The sequence below is a fragment of the Ictidomys tridecemlineatus genome, chromosome 3 (genome assembly GCF_052094955.1).
Source record: "Ictidomys tridecemlineatus isolate mIctTri1 chromosome 3, mIctTri1.hap1, whole genome shotgun sequence".
Taxonomy (NCBI): domain Eukaryota; kingdom Metazoa; phylum Chordata; class Mammalia; order Rodentia; family Sciuridae; genus Ictidomys; species Ictidomys tridecemlineatus.
Genome location: NC_135479.1, coordinates 94,141,259 through 94,160,596, shown reverse-complemented (window position 1 = coordinate 94,160,596; position 19,338 = coordinate 94,141,259). Strand labels below are relative to the sequence as shown.

The following is a 19,338-nucleotide window of genomic DNA, read 5'->3' as shown; positions in this document are numbered from 1 at the left end:
TGTACACAATAATTTTATTTATTTTTAGGTGGTGCTGAGGATGGAACCAAGGGCCTGGCATGTGCGAGGCAAATGCTCTACAGCTAAGCCATAACCCCAGCCCCACACACTGTTCCTTTTGACAGCCAATGAGGCAGACACCATTTTTCTCCCAATTTAGCATGTGGGGGACTGAGACGTGGCAGGTAAGTCACATGGCCGGTAAATGGCAGAGCAGGACACAGCCCCGGCCCTGGCTCTCAACCAACATGACAAGAAGCTCCCACTTCCTGAGCTCCAGGGGCAGGCCAGGTGCTCCCCTGGCTGAGTGGCATGCTTACCTCTCAGGAAGACCCTGAGGCAGAGGCTGCTGCCCATCCAGCCCTGGTCACCATCTACCAAGTGGCTGAACCAGGCTCCAAACCCTCACTCCAAAGTACGGCCCATGGAGCTCCTGTTTCCAGGCTCCCCACACCCATCTGGAGGCACAATTCACAATCTCAGGGAGAAGGAGACCCACGCTTGGCAGTGCCTGCAGGCAGGAGGCTTGTGCCTGGGCTGTGGACCTCACATTCTGCATTCTAGACCAGCACGAGGAGTCACCTGAGGTTGGGCACCCAGTGTCCATAGGAACCCTGTCCCCCAGGCAGCTCAGGAACCCCAGTTTACTCCAATCACAAGAGAAAAATTTCCCCCAGGTCCCCAACAGGGATTTCCCTCAAAAAGATAATGAAGCGCCCAAAGAACATTCACCCCAGTCCCCCACCCTCCCTGTCCCACAGCAGCGAAGCAACCCACACTTACGCTTTAAATGCTGGGAGGTAGGAGTATATAGAAGTGCTACTTAGGTTATAAATAAATGGCAGATGTTTTCTGATATCTGTTGTTGCCCAGCTGCTAAAAAATGTGTTCAGTAAGCCCTGGTCCCCGCCTGAAAGAAAACAAAAAGGAAAGAATTATGGTTCTCAGGCTTCTAAGACACTTCAATAATTTTATAGCCATATATAACTGGCCCTTAAAAACATGCACTAAGTCCATTTTACAATAATAAACTCCATGTCACAATATTTTCTTGATTTGATTCTTTAATTCGGGAAATACTTAATGAGTAGCAGCTACTGCGTGCCAAGTGCTGCACCAGGCACTACAGAGTCAACAATGAACAGAAACAGGGTCATCGTCCTCAGGACAGTCTGGGGGGGGGGGGGGTGGATGCTGATGGCAGCTAGTTGAGAGTCAGGGCCACCATCACAGGTGAGGACGGCATGAAGGAATGCATGTATGCCACAGCACCAGGTGGTGGGGTGGGGTGGGAGTGGAAGCTCGGGAAGGCTTCCAAGAGCAAGCTGGGTCTCACTGAGGGCTGCAGTCCACGTAACTGCTGCAGGTGTTGGTGTTACAGGCACGGATAATCAGTGCACGCCACTGACCTGGGGGTGCTGTGGGAAGTGGAGGAAGGTGGCCCGAGTGTGGACCACAGCGTGAGGAATGTGTTCACAGCATGGAGGAATCTGAGACAAGCACATCAGAGTTGGACTTTAGACCTTACTATTCCCAGGTGAAGATTTTAGACTTTCTCAAGAGCAGTGGGACAGAAAAAGAAGTAAAAAGCAAACGAGAGCCACCTAGGGTACTGCCATCATCTTCGAGGGACGCCCCCCCCCCCTTCCCCGCCAGCTCACTGACAAGGCACCAAGGTCACATCATCCCTGCACCGACCAAGTCTCTGGGCACATGTTGGCCAGTCGTCATGTGGCCAAGGCCAGTTTCACTTGTGCAGCAGAGCGACTCCCCAGCCTCTGGGACTCCTGGACTTTCCACCTTCTCGGAAAGCGAGGACCGCACCCAACCACTCAAAAGGAAAACAATAAAAATCTCAGCAGCTGGGCATCTGACCTACGTCATAAACACTTAGTAACCAAACAGGTCACCAAACCACCTTTTGGCACCCCTCCCCCCCATGTGGCCCACGCGCTTTCTACTCTATAGACTCATGAGATTCCAGAAGACACACTGGAACCAGAGTCTCCCTGCCGCAGAACAGTGGTGCCTGTGCTCCCTCCCTCCGGCTCTGCTGTGCACCCAGCTCCAGGGCTCCATCGACATACAGCAAGCCCAACACGCTGCAATACTGTTCCACTGCTACTGGTTTTGAAGGAGGCTTCAAAACTCTGGAGGTTTATTTTTCAGAGGTCAGAAGTAAGATCAGAGCTTTAGGCTTAAAATCCAGATGTGCCTTATCCACCCTCTGAGTCTCCCAACCCTCCAAGGATCACTGCGCTCACTGAGCAAGTGTCTATGGAGAAACTTCTCTGTCTAGAGGTCCCCATTCCTCAGGGACAAGCAATCCAAGAGAAAACCAGGGTTCACCCTCATAAGTTCTAAATAACAATGAAGATGGGAAGAGGATACGCTTCACTGCTACGAAGATGCACTCATGTCCCCTGAAGTGAGTCTGTTGAGATAATATCCCCAAAGTGAATGACATGGGATTCTTAAAGGAGTGGTCCCTCACCCCTTCTGCCACGTCAGGTTATAGCCAAAAGACAGCTATCTATGGACCAGGAAGTGAGCCGTTTCCAGACACCAAATCTTCAGATACCTCAACCTTGGACTTCCAGCCTCCACAGCTGCAGAGATGATTTCTTATTGTTTACAAGTTCCCCTTCCCCATGTCAACAGTATTTTCTTATAGCAGTCTGAACAGACTAAGACAATAACTAAATAAATATAAGAACAAAAGATGAGTTTAGCCACACAGACTGATATATTTTGTTGGGGGCAGTTACTGGGGATTGAACTCAGGGGCACTTGATTACTCAGCCCTATTTTGTATTTTTTTTTTTTTTAATTTAGAGACAGGGTATCACCAAATTGCATAGTGCCTTGCTGTTGCTGAGGCTGCCTTTGAACATGAGATCCTCCATTCTCAGCCTCCTGAGCCGCTGGGATTACAGGCGTGTACCACTGCATCTGACAAAATTAATGTATTTTAAGGTACAAAATTTTAAAGTCAAAACACTACGCTCTTCACCAGAGGCTGATTTTGGGTTCAATAAAGATCCTCCGAATATGGGAATAGACACTAGTGGCTGGGGTACAAAGGCCAAAAGTCTTACTAATATCCTCTTCCACATAATCATCATAATAAAGACTAAGGAGGTGTCTACAACAGCTTTATTCATGGCAGAACAAAACTGGAAACAGCCCAAATGTCTTTCAACAGGCATATGAAAACATGCATACAGTGAAATACTATTCAGTCATGAAAGGAGCAAGCTACTGATGCACAGAGCCGGGACGGATCTCAAGGGAATTGCACTTAGTGAAAAACTCCAGTACTACAAGGTTGTACAGTGTGTGATTCACAGATACAGACAACAGAGTCATGATTGCCAGGGAGAAGAGTAGAAATAGCTACGGCTGTAAATGGGTATTATGCAGTATCCTGGCAATAGAACTGTTCTGAGTCTTGATGATAGTGGTGGCTGCAGCAGCCTACCATGTAATAAAATGGCACAGAAGACTCGTACAGACGTACAAACATACAAATGAACAAATGTAAAACTGGTGCCATCAGACTGGTGGACTGTTTCAATGTCCATGTCCTATTTGTGGTATTATATCATAGTTTTGCAAAATATTGACACTGGGGGAAACTGAGTGGAGAGCATAATGGAATGTCTCTGTTTCATTTCTCACAATAACATGTGAATCCAAAATTCACTAAAATAAAAAGTTAAAGTCTAAGGACAGATGTAGTCAAAATGAAAAAAAAATATCAGGAACTGTTCTTCATTAGATTCTAAATTCCACAAGCATATGGAGATTAAAGCTCTTTGGGCTTATCATTATAATTCTAATATGTAGCAGAATGTCTTCAGTGTAGGGAATTAGTTGTGGAATAAATGTAAGAACCCTGACGATACTCTGGAACAGTGGAGAAGTTGAAACAGTTTATTCACCAAGGGAATTCTACTCATGGGAATATCACTAAGCCATGAAAACCACCCTATAGAAAGACCATCAGTCCACTGTGTAAGATGAACAGCTACGTGTACTGCGATTATAACTAAGAACATAAACAGCCATAGCTATTTGTACAGGGAGCATAAAATGAAACAGTAGCTGTGTCATGGGTGCGGGGTTGTAGAAGTTCCCTCCCTCTGCAGTTCCTTTTATTATTTTTGTAATTTTAAAATATTAATACAAAGGGGCCCAAAATGAGAACTATGCTAAGACATTGCTTTCTAAGCATTCTTATTATATTTATGACAAAGGATGATACTATTAGAAGAGAAATACACGTGTAGGTTATAAAGCAGATGAATACTAAAATTCTATATATGCACCAACTTAAGAAGTTGAGCACCACCAAATCTGTTCCCTGTGAGCAATCCCTGTTCCATCTCACGGCCCCTCCTCCCTAGAGATGACAGTTAGACACGACTTCTGTAATTGCTTTGCTTTCCTTTATTTTACTACATATGGTGTATATCTCCAGACAACACATGCGGTTTCTCTTGAACTCTGTAAAATTGCACATCATACTGTACATTTTTCTATAGCTTGCTCTTTTTAAATAGCACATTATAAAGCCTTTTTAAATGAAACAATTCCACTTAAAAGGACTATGGGCTTCCTGTAATGCAGAGAAGAAATCTAATTGTGGTATTAAATCATAGTTTTGCAAGATATTGACACTGGGGGAAACTGGGTAGAGGGTAACAGTTTAACTTTGAGATCCAAAGTGCTGATCCCTCATGGCCCCTGAACACAAAGGCCTTTTCCCCGTACCCTCAGGTACCCTGGAAGCATCACTAGCCCACAGACTGTGCCACAGGAAGGCTGAGCTGAACTGTGGAACCAGAAACAAGCAAGAAGAGAAAGGCAGCAAAGCAGACAGGGAAACCAGTGGTGCCTGTGTAGCTGGCGAATCTGAAACACGGAGAAGCTCACCTCCCAGGAAACAACCGTGGCCACTCATCATGTGACTACAAGGGGTCACCTCTTAATCAACAGTTCCCAAACTGTTGATTAAAAGTAGAATTAGATGCCACCTAGCAGTTTGTGATTGCTTGCATTTTATATATATATGTATATATATATATATATATGTGTGTGTGTGTGTGTGTGTGTGTGTGTGTGTGTGTGTATATATACATATACAAATATACATATATATTATATATATATATATATATTTTTTTTTTTTTTAATTCAGCAGTCTACATAGCCTAGCCATCTTCTTCCAAATGCACAAGTCCTATGTTTCAAGGTCACACAAATATTTCAACTTCCCCAGGAAGATCTATGTGGTGTTAGCAATGTCTTTTCTCTTTTTAGAAGTCTCTAGACTTCAAAGCAGAATGCAAATCTAAGCACATCCATGTTGCAAAGCACACAAGGATTCCACGAAGATGACTGAATTCCCACTACAAAAAAATCCAAGGACTCTGCCCAGCACATTCAGTTCAGGCTTCCAGAGGCAGGCGTATTTAATCTGACAAGTTAAGACACTTTTAATCTCAATCATCTGAGGACCAACAAACATGACCAACAGCCCTCACCAGCAGCTGGGACAGGCAGGTGGGGGCCTTGCAACTCAGGAGAGGGGAAGAAAGGAAATGGAACAAAGGGCACATGCCACCTGTTCTGCAAACAAAAGCAGATGTCTGATGCTGTGTCACGGTTCCACCAGGCTACCCAAATGCTGGTAGTTACCTTCCAACTACTTGGGTGTTTTTTCCTGTCTTTTGGGCAGGGAAATGAACCTGGTAACCATGGATACACCAGGGTCAGAAACTGGTTCTATCAGTTTTATAAGACAAATGGAGTTGAGTGTTGTCTTTTAAAATTGGACCTCTGTTCAATGCTGTATGTTTCCCGGGCTCTCCTAGTCTACTAGCAGGGGGCTCGGTGAGGGGGAGGTCAATTCTTATTTAAACACGAACCCTGCTATCTGCCCCAGGAATGCTCTCCCCCCAACAGTGCTACTCAAAGTGTGGCCCAGGCTCCAGCAGCATAGGTGTCAGCTGGGAGCTGGGCAGAAATGCAGAATGCTCAGCCCCACCCCAGACCTGCAGAATCAGAATCCATTTTCATTCCCTGGTGATTTGTTTGTATATGAAAATTTGAGAAGCACTGGTTGAGAGAGTTTTGGACAATGACCCCCTTTTTTAAAGGTTATGATATCAGAGGATGTGTGTCTTTAAAATGTCTTTTTGGTGGGCTGGGGCTGGGGCTCAGTGGTGCAGTGTTTGCCTAGCACGTGTGAGGGACTGGGTTTGATCCTCAGCACCACATAAAAATAAACAAAATAAAGGTATAAAAAATGTTTTTTTGATAGAAAATGTCAAAAATTTTTACAAGTTTGGTACAGGCATAATACACCTGAAGATGAATAAAATAGGTGTCAGCTCTCAAATCATTCTCTATCCAGTGAGAGGTTGAAGGGAAAGATGCCAAGAAAGTAAAGTCAAATACTCTTTATGCTATAATCAAGGGATAGGAGCTGAAATGTAATTGATCAAGGAGAGATTTGATCTTTAAAACTGACTTCCTAGCACACCCCTAGCAGACAACATTGCTCCTATAGGGAGTGTGTGGAGGATTACCAAATCAACATGAATGGCTGGCCAGCTCTGGGGATTCTCCTAGGAGGTTTACCAAGGATCAGCGGATCAGTCCCAGGTTAATCCAGGCACTTGGCCCCCAGCACTGCATCTCCCTGGCCTCCATGTTTAAACCAGGAACAATTGATTTAGCCTATCACTTCATGTTGTAGCTTTTTTTTAATATAGTTTTTTTAAAAGAGATTTTTAATAACAAGTTTATGAAGTTATTATCCAAATGCAAAGAACCATTAATTCTTGGCTTGAATTTCATTTTCTCAGAGGCATGTCAAATTCTCCTGGCACTCTGAACATATCAGAATCATGTTACGTAACTGTATAATTACTTATTAAATATCTGCAAGCTTTCAAAGAACATAAGCTTTAGAGAAGCATGGATTAAAAAAATCTTATTATCTACACCTATCTCTGGCTCTTAATTTAGCGTCTTGCCCAGATTAAAAGCTAAGAAGATTATAAAAAGAAAAAACACTGAGTGATATAATCCCAGTGACTCAACAGGCTGAGACAGGAAGATGAGAAGTTCAAGGCCAGCCTGGGTAATTTAGTGAGGTCCCAAGCAGCTAAGACAGACCTTGTCTCAAAATAAAAAATAAAGAGGGCTGAGGGTGTTGCTCAATGGTAAAGCACCTCTGGGTTCAATCTGTAGTAGAAAAAAAAAAAAAATTCTGAGTGAATGGGCTTACTATAGAAATAAAGATGAGAGTGAAACTTCTGAGAATACTCCCAGAGTCCATATGCTGAAAGACTATACCACTGCTGATTTAAAAGGACGAAGTACTCGTAGGTATGTAGATCAGAGGAGGGAAAACAGCTGCAGATGCAAGATTTGAGGCTATTTTCTCTACCTCTGAAATGAGGACTGTATCAGCTGCTCTGCCAACTCAGAGAAGGGAATTTTAAGTAGTTAGCCCAGGGATCTTCCTCCATTCTACTCCATCCCTGGGATATAATATAAAGATGCTGCAGTGTGGGATAGACAGACACACACACACACACACACACACACACACACACACACACACACACCCATAACAGAGCCCAGAGCTGAGAAAGGGCTGGCTGTGCACAGCCCAGGGAACCTACTGACCTAAACTTCAATGATGGTGGGTCCCCAGCGCTGGCTAGAAGGCAGGTCCTTAATGGATATTTGTTAGATGAATGAATGCATGAATGTGGACCTCCCAGGTCTGTCAAGAAATAAATGAAAACGGAAACTGACTAGCCTCAAGATCCTGCCCACACGTGGCCCACAGTCCCTTCCTTCCTCTCTTTCTCACAGGGTTCATGATCTCTGCTGGTTACAAAACTGGAGATGAAAAAAAAAAAAAAAAACCAAACCACATGGGCACAATGAGATTAAAAATAGCTCTCATGAAAAAACTTACTGTGTGCTCATTTATTTTGCCATTATACATTATGACTTTTGTTTTTCATCTTTACTTAAGATACTTACTATTTAAACTATTGATTAAATGATACAAAAGCAGAAGCCCAGTTGTTTTCAAAGCAACTGATAAAATACTCCAAGGGCAAGAGGCAGGCGAACACTTGGACAGCAGGACAGACCCACCATGGAAAGAGAACTTGAGACAGAGCCTGTTGTGTCAGGAAACTGAGGGAAGCCAGCCTGAGCCTCTGAGCTCTGTGGTTTGGACAGACAAGCGCTATCTTGAAAGACCTCAGTCCTTCATTCCTTTTTTGGGCAGGTCCCACATGTAACTTAATTAACTACAAAGATTAGATAAGGTGGCTCTGGGGTCAAATTTAATCTTTAATAGAATTTAGGACCAAATCCTTTCTGTTAAAACATCATGTCAAAACATTTTTTTTTTTTACTCTATTTAAGGGTATCAATGACCACTTAGAATATGGAACATGCAGATCACAGATCTTAGATTTTACTGAAAGTAAAACCAAACTTAATATTTGCCACCAATTGATTTACTATTTTTTTTTCTTCTTTCTGAAAATTCAACTACAGAACAAAATTCCAACACACGATTAAAAAGTTGAGGGTATTTAGGTTATGGTAATTAAAGCAAGTGCCAAGATTTTTTTTTTTTTTAAAGGCCCTCCAAATTGGAAAATATGCATTCCTCTCACTTAGGTTTCTGGAAAGTAACACTACAGATGCAATTTAATAGATGGCAAATTTCAAGCACTAAACTCTTGTCTTCAACTGCACAAGTACCCTTAATTTAGGATACTTTAGAGTCATAGGGAGAAAGAAAATAAACCTCAATGCACATTCAGATTGATTTCTTCAAATTAAGAGTCAAGTGCTTCGGCTTCTCACAGGAGGATGTGGAAGAAACAAAATTGCTGATTAGTACCTACCAGATCACGACCTCTTCTTCCTCTCACTGATAACAAGCCCGAACCTTATCTTGTCACACACTATCAAATGCTAGCATGTCTTATTTCACAACAGCTATTGTTCAACACTTCAGGAAATTAACTTCAGTGATGAAGAAAGTGCCCAGAAAATTTGAAAACACAAAGCAAAACGTACAGGAACTTGGACTCTGCCCCATGGAGAGTCAGATACCAGCCATGAATTACGTATGTGGTTACTAGCTCTGAACTCTAATGCTTGAGATGTCAGGTACCACGCATGCTTTGCCATATTAGGGTTATTCTTCTGGCCAGAGGCATGGGTAGGGGATGTAGTCAGAGGGCTGGTGATTAGAAGAGAGACAGCCACATTCCTTCCCATTAGAAGGACCCTGAAAGCAGCTGCAAAAAAAAAAAAAGCTCAGTCATCAGCGGCCTGTGTGGCTTGTCAGTGGGCACCAAGCCCCATCAGGTTTTCTGAACATGGGGAAAGAGATTAAGGACTTTCAAGATATCCAGATGGGGGTGGGGGTGGGGGTGGGGGCTGGGGTTGTGGCTCAGTGGTGGAGCACTTGCCTAGCACGTGTGAGGCCTTGACTTTGAGTCTCAGAACCGCCTATGAATAAACAAAATAAAGGCCCCTCAACAACAACAAAAAGATATTCAGATTCAGTTCTGAAAAACTGGTCTTCTGCAATACTAATCTAAATAGGCTGGGACTTAAGGCCCTGGTGAGCGGCTGGGGAAAAACTGATGAACTTTAGAAAATATAACAATGATAAAAGAAATTCTGGAACTGTTTGTCTTGGTATCTAAGGGGTGACACCTAAGCAAAATTATTTCTATATAATTCTTAAATAATTTTAAAATAAAAATATTTTTATATTTATGATTTTTTTTACAAAATACAATGTATTGAAAACTTGAGGAAGAACATGGTTCTCTCATTAGACAAGGACCTTGTTCATAAATACATGTTCACTGCTATCAAGCATTAGCCCCACAGGTCTTCATGTCATGCAGGTACTAATCTGGTGATGGTAAACCCCCTCGGCCCAGGGCAGGCTTCTGCAGCCTGGAGGGAGCTTGTTTGCTAAGGAAAATCCCCAACACACACACACTTCAAGTGTAAACAAGCTTTTATTTAAGAGCTACTAGTTTATTCTTCTGTTGAATTTAAACACCCTGAGAACTAACTGTAGATTCTCATCTGCATAGTTGACTGTTTAATTCTTTTAATTAAAGCATTGCTATGAACAGAGAAAATTCAGCCCTTTGCCACAACCAGGCAGTAAATACAGTGCCTCAGAGGAAGGCCAGTGGCTGGAAACCCTGCTGAATAATGAAATGGGCAGGGAGGTGCAGGGAGCTCACAGAGGTTTCAGGTTCTGGAGAAAAAGCGGGAAGTACTTTCAGAGTTGAGCACTCTGCACGCTGGGCCTGCCCCATGCTGGGCCTGCTCCATGCCTGCCCGCTGGCCCTCCAGGGCCTCCTACCTCCAGAACACAGTCCATGATCCAGTGGGCACCAAGCCCCATGAGGTTTTCTGAGCATGGGGATTGTCCCTACCAGATAATCAGCCTCATGTTCTCAAAGTGCACCCTGGAGAATTCACTGAGGCACACAACAGCTGGGTCTCTGAACTCTTATCTCCCAATAGCACGTAACACTCTTCTAGAGAAGAAGCTGATTCTCTGTACACGGTTAAAATCATGTGGATTTCAGGCAGTTGGCCGGCCACAGATCTATTTTAGAATGTGACTGACTTTCTGGATATCTGGCAGGATTCCACTTCCTTCCTTCAATTAGAGCACAGGAGGTGAGGAAAGCCACACTCTGAAGAGAAGGCTAAGCCCAATAGTGGACTTCTGCTAAAAGGCTCTGCTCTTCCTCTTATGCAAAAGTAACTCTTTGAGTATCACCAGTAGAAATAAGGAATACATGTTCTATACCTCAAAACAAATACAGTTTTCACCCCTTATAGGAAAGGTCAAGAGTAGGATCTAATAGTATGTCTATGTAGTTCAAGGCAGTTTCATTCACTGGCCACGATGAACATTTGACACATTATCTTCTTAAGGTTGCTTGGAAGAAAACTGCACATCTTGTTAGGTGCTGTCAATCATTATGGTCTGTGTGTGCCTGTTCTACGTGTGTTCCATGTCTTAGCACATACCAGTTTCTTTTTGGTAGGTTGTATGGATTGATCCATAGGGGAGTTTTACCACTAAGCTACACTACCGCCTTTTTAATTTGTTGTTGTTGTTGTTGTTGGAGAGAGGCTGAGGCTGGCCTCAAACTTGCAATCCTCCTGCTTTAGCCTCCTGAGTAACTGCTATTACAGGTGTGTGCCATAGAGCAGTTTTCTTAACCTCAGCATTACTGATGTGTGGGCTGAATGTTTCTTTGTGTGGAAGGCTGTCCCTGATAGGGTAGGATGTTTAGCAGCATCTGTAGCTCCTACTTACCAGATGCCAGAAGCACCCCAACCCTTTCCTCCAACTGAGACAATCAAAAAATGTCTCCAGACACTGCAAAATGTCCCTCAAGGGGTACAATTGCCCCTCGCTGGAGACAGCTGGCTTAGGATGTAAACTAGCTAAACAGTAAAACAAGATTGAAACTTAAACTTCTTTCTTCTTCTCAATGAGATTAAAAATAACAGCAAATCCCAAATCCTCAGTGAAATGACTAAACAGAATTCAATTTCTATGAATGGCAAGGGCAAAGACCCAGTCTCAGTTTTATGTATAACTTGAAATGTTTTTAAGTTTCAAAACCTTCATTTCAGCAATCTAACAAACCATTAGATTTAATCTTCTAAATTAAAAAAAAATTAAGATTGATTTTTAATTTTATTAATTAGTTAATTGAAGTGAATCTGACATCCTAAGAAAGGCTGCTTCTGCCTGTTCCAAAAGGTCTACTCAGGGCAAGCCTTAGACCTGCTTTGAAGGGGAAGGGCTGCAGGGATCTCTGCAGTGCTCAGGCCTTCCCTGCTTTCCTCCCCTGTGGTCTGCCACAGTGTCATGTATCAGTGAACCCCTGCTGGGAGGGCTTCTTGGAACATGTCCTTCCTTCTGTCTATACAGGGCATTTTCTTTTTTCAAAAGAATCACCAGGAATAATTTTTTAAAGAACTGCCTTTGCATGTTAACTACTGGCTTTGTCTTTCTTGTTCTTGTCTTTAAAAACTGGCTTATTATTTTAGAGATGGACCCGAAGCATGCCTACTAATTCATTTGATTCAGATTCTTCAGTAAGAGAGCACTTGCCTAGAATGTTCAAGGCCTTGAGTTCAGTCCCCAGAACCACAAAAGAAAAAGTAAGTTCTTTTTTTTTTTTTTTTTTTTTTAAAGAGAGAGTGAGAGAGGGGGACAGAGAGAGAGAGAGAGAGAGAGAGAGAGAGAGAGAGAGAGAGAGAGAGAGAATTTTAACATTTATTTATTTTTTCTTAGTTCTTGGGGGACACAACATCTTTGTTGGTATGTGGTGCTGCTGAGGATCGAACCCGGGCCGCACGCATGCTAGGCGAGCGCGCTACCGCTTGAGCCACATCCCCAGCCCCGAAAAAGTAAGTTCTTCAAAGAAGGTGTAGCCCCGTATCACAAAGAGTCAGCCCTTTGCTTACATGCAGGTTACCCATACAAGAAAGTGCAAGCCAACTTTGCCAATGCCATACCCTTCTGCCTTGCAGGTACCACTTGATCCGAAATGCAGCCTGAGAGAAAATGACAGTGTAGAAACAGACTGTTCCCATGAACTTTCTGTCTTGGTTTTTAATGCCTCCCAAGAGAATGACAGCCAAATTATCAGGTTTATTCCTCAAGTTTCCATGGAAACATTACTTGGTTCTCATGTTAGCAATAGCTGTCAAACCCTCTTGAACTAAAAGTTCACTCAGGTTTAAAGACAGTAGTTATTTTTTTGTTTTTGTTTCTGCAGTGCTGGGGATCAAACCCAGGGCCCTAAGCATGCTAGGCAAGTACTCTATCTTTGAGGTACATCTCCAGCCCTAAAGGCAGAAGTTTTTATTCATAAGTCTTGTCTTATTTTTGAATTATCATTGTACATTCATCATAGGCTCACTTAAAGCCAGGAAAGTCATTTAAAGGTAAGCCTGTAAAACTGTCTTAATTTTGGTTAATCTTGTGCATCTATAGAATAATAAAAAAAGAAAATGTACACAGACACATGACAGTGAAATAAAAAAAAAAAATAAGACAACTTTAAATGCTTGCCACATCTCCTTCTCAGTGGCTATTATACCTCTGAGAAGAACAGCCCCAAGAAGACACTACTACGTATCAGACAAGACACAGATACATACCATCAAAACTACCTTGCTCAGAAGCAAGGCGCAACAGTTGATTATACGTTTCAACTGAGGGCTGGTAGACAAAGACTCCGGAGTTGAAGCAGTCAGGCCACCCGGGGTCTGGGGCTGCAGATAATTCTTCTCTCTCGAAAAGGTCATCGATATTTGTTAGGACCTGATTCAAGGGGAGAAAGGCATTACAGAAATGTTTCCCCACAGCGTGCCCTTCTGAAGCTCTCCCCATGTTATCCAAGACAAAAGATGACGACAGCTGTCGGGCAGCTGGGACCACTCGCCCTCCTCCTCCTGCAACACTTTCCATGATAGTGGTTTTATCTGAACTTGACTGTCAAGTCCTCACAGCATTCCTCAAATGCCTAACAGGTCTCCATCTTTTCAGCTTCCAAAGCCACACTCACCAGAGTATCTGCATCCATAAACACGCATTTTGAGTACTGTGTGAGAGACCAGCAGTGAAGTTTCGTCAGTGTGACCCCCAACTCAGGCCTCTTCATTAAGGTCAGATGAGCAGAGTCGCCGCTGTCCAAGACATCCACCATGATGACTTCATCAAAGATTGTCTCTAAAGCTCTTCTGTCAAAACAAATTCCGGAAAACAGCACTTGGAGTCTTTTCACAACAAGTGACCATTCTAATATAAGACGGTTGCCTCACTGCCCTGTCCATCACCAGAACAATCTGTTGCTCTGCTGAGTACACCCCCTTACAGCTGTCCTGATGTTACTTCAGAACAAACTGTGTTCAGTTGCACGAGAACTTAACTTTATACAGTCATAAGAACTCTTTGTGGGGTGGATGAAGTACTTGTCTTAAGACATTATTATTATACATTCAATTTTTTATTATTCATTATAGTATTCGCAGCAGGTTGGAGAAATAGTTTCTAAAAACGTGACTGACATTTGGAAAGATGGTATATCTTTGTAAGAGCCTGTGTTTGACAATATCTTATTAGAATTGATTCTTTCCGACTATTGCATATCTTTACAAATGATGCTGAGTAATGTATAATGATGCTGTAAGTAGTTGGTTTTGCTAAAGCAATTGACTCAGAATTGTCTGAAGTCCTGTGTTTGGAAAAGAAGTTACAGAGCTTAGCTATTAGGTTGCCATCTTTGAGAATACAATATAACCTACATGTATCATGTGCTTAGCACTCTATTTAGCCATAGTGAGACACTTACTTTGGTTTGTGAGGTACAAAACTTCCCCACAGCCAGAATTAACTCAGTCTTTATTTTAGAAAGCTCCTGAGGTAGGTTAGTGCAGGGAACTTAGATAAGACACTAAACTCAGCACTAGAGAAAAAAGACATAACACAAACACACCACTGCTGAAAGTTTTTAACAAAGTGAGATATAAAGAAAAGAACTGGCAGTGTATTCTGTCTCCATTGCTGTACAAAAATATGTTCTAGTTTATGCAATAAACTTGATATTTTAATAAGAAATGCTCAGGGCACCACTGAGCCATTGTGGATCAGAGGTGGTGGGGATACGAGATCTGGCTTCATGAACACACCTCATGAATGGACTGCACTTTGGGAAGCAGCCCTTTGGTCTATTTCTAAATAACCCTTCAGGTGCAAGGCCATTCATGGGGAAGATAAATATGTGTACACACAATGCCTACTTCTCAGAGGCCCTTGGCCTATGCTCACATTAAAGGAAAGTGGGGGATTCCATTTCTAGGAGGTCCGGAAGACTGCAAAAATGAGCACCTCATGAAGTTGTTACTGTGCCCAGATATTTTTAAAGTTTGTATCAAGAACCAGGTAATTCATTCAGATGCTCTCAAATTCAATTCCAACAAATCAAAGTGAACTAACTCATCAATGAGCAGCCTGTACCCCTCAGGGTGCTGTCCCCAGCAAAATCTTTAGTTCAGACAGCTCTCTGACAAAGATGCCTGATGTATTATATTACAAACAAACATCTTTGGGTTATAAATGTCAACTAGCAATGAGAAAATTGCTACTTTTTGTTTAAAGTCGCCTGAGGGTTGCCTGGTTTGAAGCAGGACACAATGTAACTCCTGCTGTTCTATGGGACAGGAATACAGATGAACTGTGACCTCCTGAGGGTGTGTTTAAGCAGAGAACAACTGGATGGAGGCACTCAGATCACTTGGTGCAGGGAGTCCTCTCCCAACACCTATTTGGAATCAGGAAGAAGGAGGTCAGAATACCACTTCCCAGAAGGGAGCCTGTTGAAATATCTCCCCAAAGCTAGCAAGAGGTTCTGGACCCAGGTGTCCTTCACTCAAGAACTCTTTCCTTTCTCCTCCTAGTACTCCACCTTGAAAAGGGTGTGGTCTCAATGTCCACTGATGCCAGAAATAGCAGAGAAAGACTTCAGTGCCCCAAGGATGGACAAGAGGGCCAGGCAGTGAGTCCTTACCTCATGGAGTCTGAGACTTGTGGAGTGGCAAGCACGACCAGCCTCCTGGTGGTCCTGTGCTGTTTCAGAGATGAGCCCAGGACCAGGGCGCCTTTGGCATAGGCATCGTTTGTGGTCAGTGTCACAAAGGCCTGATCTTAATACAAAGAAAAGAAGACACACTGGTTAGAATATCTTACCTGCAAAAGGTCTTGCCCCAGCAATAATTCAGCAAAATCAGCTCCTTATAGGTCAGCTTGCTCTATCAGTAAAGGAGTAGGATTTCTGAGGGGGAAACCCAGGTAGTCACTTCAAGAAATTGTTCAAGCAGGGCATGGTGGTGCTCACATGTAAGCCCAGCTACTCAGGAAGCTGAGGCAGGAGAATTGCAAGTTCGAGGCCAGCCTGGGCAATTTAGCAATACCCTGTCTCAAAATAAAAGGTGCAGGAGATATGGCTCAGTGGTAGAGCATCCTGGGTTCAATCCCCAGCATTGCAGAAAGAGAAAAGGGAATGGTTCAAGACTACAATTCAACAGGAATGTCTGACAACCTTCATGAGGATGACCGAGCTGTACAAATTAAATCCAGACATACTAAACTCTCAGACTAGACAATAGAAAAATAGCTTAATACCAGGGAATGCATTTGAGGCAAGTGGTAATGAGGAGACTGGCAAGAGCATTTCCCTTTTCTCTTCCAAGGTGAGGTGCACAGTATTTTCAATAAACACCAATGAAACCGTCAACCTCAACTGAGACAGTCTGAAAACAGTGGTCACATTCTTTTTTTTTTTTTTTTTTTTTTAGTTTTCGGTGGACACAACATCTTTTATTTTATTTTTATGTGGTGCTGAGGATCGAATCCAGCGCCCCGCGCATGCCAGGCGAGCGTGCTACTGCTTGAGCCACATCCCCAGCCCCACATTCTTGATTCTGGTGTGTGTTAAAGCCATTTCTCAGGCTTTTTATACTTACTCCTTCCTCTACCTGAAACAATAGCTCCCCTGTCCTACCACCCCTGTAGGGTCACTTTGAGTCTCTGCTCAAATAGCACCTTCCTTTTTTTTTTTTTTTTTTTTTTTAAAGAGAGAGTGATAGAGAGAGAGAGAATTTTTTTTTAATATTTATTTTTTAGTTATCGGCGGACACAACATCGTTGTTTGTATGTGGTGCTGAGGATCGAACCCGGGCTGCACGCATGCCAGACGAGCTTGCTACCGCTTGAGCCACATCCCGAGCCCAGCACCTTCCTTCTTGATGCTGCTACCTAGTCACCAATCACTGTTAAATGATTTAGAGACCACCTCACAAGCTCTAGGAAACCTGCCTCCTCTTCTGTGGAGAAGCAACGGTACCCCCCTACCATGTCTCCTACATCCATCCCCCCAACAAACAGACAGACAGACTCATCTCCAATAATCACTTGTGAGAACAGAAGGCAAACACATGGGTTATTTTTCCTCACTCTCCAGCCTTCAAGATCACTCCAGGCTTTCCCTGGGACAATTCTGGATGTCATCACCAATGGGATCTGAACACCAGCAGGTTGGTGGGCATCCAAATGCATAGGGCACTTAGGATCAAACTCTGGCTGGGGTCACTTGGGGGCACTGTTGCCCAACCAGGGAGATGGGACATTTTGTCATGAAGTCACTCTCTGTCTTGGGTTTCCTCATTGTCCCTTGCCCATTTTCCAATGTGGAGGCTGGAAGTAGTGGAAATTCCATTGAGAAGAGAGAAGAAGCTGTGGGTTGTACAGTGGGCCAGCGCATCTCCCAGGTATGGACCTGACTGCCACTTCACACATACACCGTTGGCCCTCTTGCAGGGCAGGCCACTTCTAAATTGTGAAATGACTAACTGCTGTTCCCCAACCCCAGGCAGTCATATTCTAAGAAAGCTCAAAACAGTGACACCTGTCACTTGACATGCTGGATCAACCTCTGCCTGGACCTGCTTCTATTATCGTCAATCCATCAGGAGACTAACTTTTCCAAGTTACTCTGCACCAAAGAGTATACTAGATTATGTTTTAGTGGAAATTCCAGGAGATCCTGGAAAAAAAAATTACTCTGAGTAGGACTTAAGGATTTCAGGAAGCAAGGACATGGATGATGTCCAAGATTAATAAGGGAGAGGCCAAATCCTTAGGAATACAGGCTAATCGACAGACCTAGCAAACAGTGTAAATGAACAGGAAAGAGCAGGGACATCTGGGTAGGTGTTTAACCTTCCTAAAGACAGCTAACTCTGTGTGACACCTGCAATCTTTCCGCAATCCAATTGCTGCAATAACCCCAGCTACTGGCCTCAACGACACGGAAGGACCAGCCAGCCGGGAGCTTCCCGATTCTGGGGGGCATATTCTTCCAGACACCAAGCGCCTCGCAACAAGTGGGGCCGAGGCCCGCCCCCGGAGACGCTAGCCGGGCTCCCAGCTCCCTGCAACCCGGCCCCAAAGGCCTAAAAATAGGCTCAGAGTGGCGGCCAGGGCCTCGCTGGGCGGCCCAAGAGCCGACCGAGGCCGCGGGTGTCCCCGCCGCGCCGCCGCCCCTGCCTGGGGTTCCTGACGGCGCGAGGCCGGGGCGGCACCCCGCGATCCCGCAGGGCGCCCCTGGGGGAGCCCGGCTCCCCCCGCCCCCGCGCTCGGCCCCGCCGCCCGGCACTGCGGGAGCAGGCGCAGGAGCCGGAGCAGGGCGAGCACACGGAAGCGGGCGGGGGCTCCGCTGAGGCCCTCTCTGCCCGCCGCCCCCCACTCCGCGCCCCGGGGCGGCGGGCAGCCGTGACGCAGGCAGCACACGCTCCGCGCGGCCAGCAGCAACTTTGCAGCGGTCCGGGTCCCGCGGGGAACTCCCCGGGCCGGGGGCGGGAGCTCGGGGTCCGCGCCCGCATCCGCAGGGCGGCGCGTACCTGTCATGGTGCAGTCCGGGGCTGCGGCAGCTGCAGCCGCAGGGTTGGGGGTCGGAGCTGCGGGCGCCGCGAGAGGAGCGCGGCCAGCGAGGAGGCGCGGCGGGAGCCGAGCGTCCGCCCCGAGCGCTCTTATATCGGCCGTCACGTGGCCGCGCACGCTCTCGGCTGCCGGCCGCATCCTCCAGCTGCGCGGCCTCGGGGGGCAGCGGCTTGCGGGCTGCGGGACCCGAGTCCCTCTGGCCCCTCTCCTCCGGGCTGGACTTCCGACCCAGATCCCTGGCGCCCCTGGCCCTTCTCCCGCGGGGCACCCGCCTAGGAGTGACGGCCTTCTTGTCCTCCCCAAGCTGGGAGTTGAAACGGGACAGCGTGGAGCAGAGGGTGGCGTTGACTCCCAAAGAAGCTAAATGTTGGGAAAATCTTCAAAAACTAGCAAGCCTCAGATCACTCTAATTATAACCATTCGTTCGAACTGCTTAAATTAAACATAAAGTTGAATTCCAGGTGTTTTTTTTTTTTTTTAAGGATTCCAAATAAACCTCTGGAATCACTTTTTAGTGTACTCAATTATTTTGTGGGCTTCACCTAACAATTTATAATGGATATGTGAAAATTAGATTTTGTTTTAGAGCGGTCTGCATTCATTAGGTATTTAAGAGCTCAATGGGATAGGTGTTATATGTTCATTTTACAGATGAAAGGAACGCAGGGGAAAGCCCAATTAGTTTTCCACGGTCTTAGACTGTAGTGGAGAAAGGATTT

The 19,338-nt window shown here is 44.7% G+C and overlaps 1 protein-coding gene across 4 annotated transcripts in view; it reads right to left on the bottom strand.

Moving 5' to 3' along the window:
* Gyg1 (glycogenin 1) overlaps positions 1 to 18,821 on the bottom strand; it is a 34,329-nt gene extending 15,508 nt beyond the window's left edge. The window contains exons 1-5 of one of the 4 annotated variants that reach the window (XM_078043484.1): positions 18,580 to 18,741; positions 15,690 to 15,825; positions 13,689 to 13,863; positions 13,282 to 13,444; positions 784 to 910 (exon numbers count right to left, since the gene is read on the bottom strand). In XM_078043484.1, coding sequence (XP_077899610.1) covers positions 784 to 910; positions 13,282 to 13,444; positions 13,689 to 13,863; positions 15,690 to 15,825; positions 18,580 to 18,586 — 608 coding nt within the window. In that variant the 5' untranslated portion in view covers positions 18,587 to 18,741. Of the gene's footprint in view, positions 1 to 783; positions 911 to 6,112; positions 9,354 to 13,281; positions 13,445 to 13,688; positions 13,864 to 15,689; positions 15,826 to 18,579 lie in introns of those variants that run through there. The other 3 variants (XM_078043485.1, XM_078043487.1, XM_078043486.1) reach the window with 3 other exon arrangements.
* Positions 18,822 to 19,338: the final 517 nt, after the last annotated feature.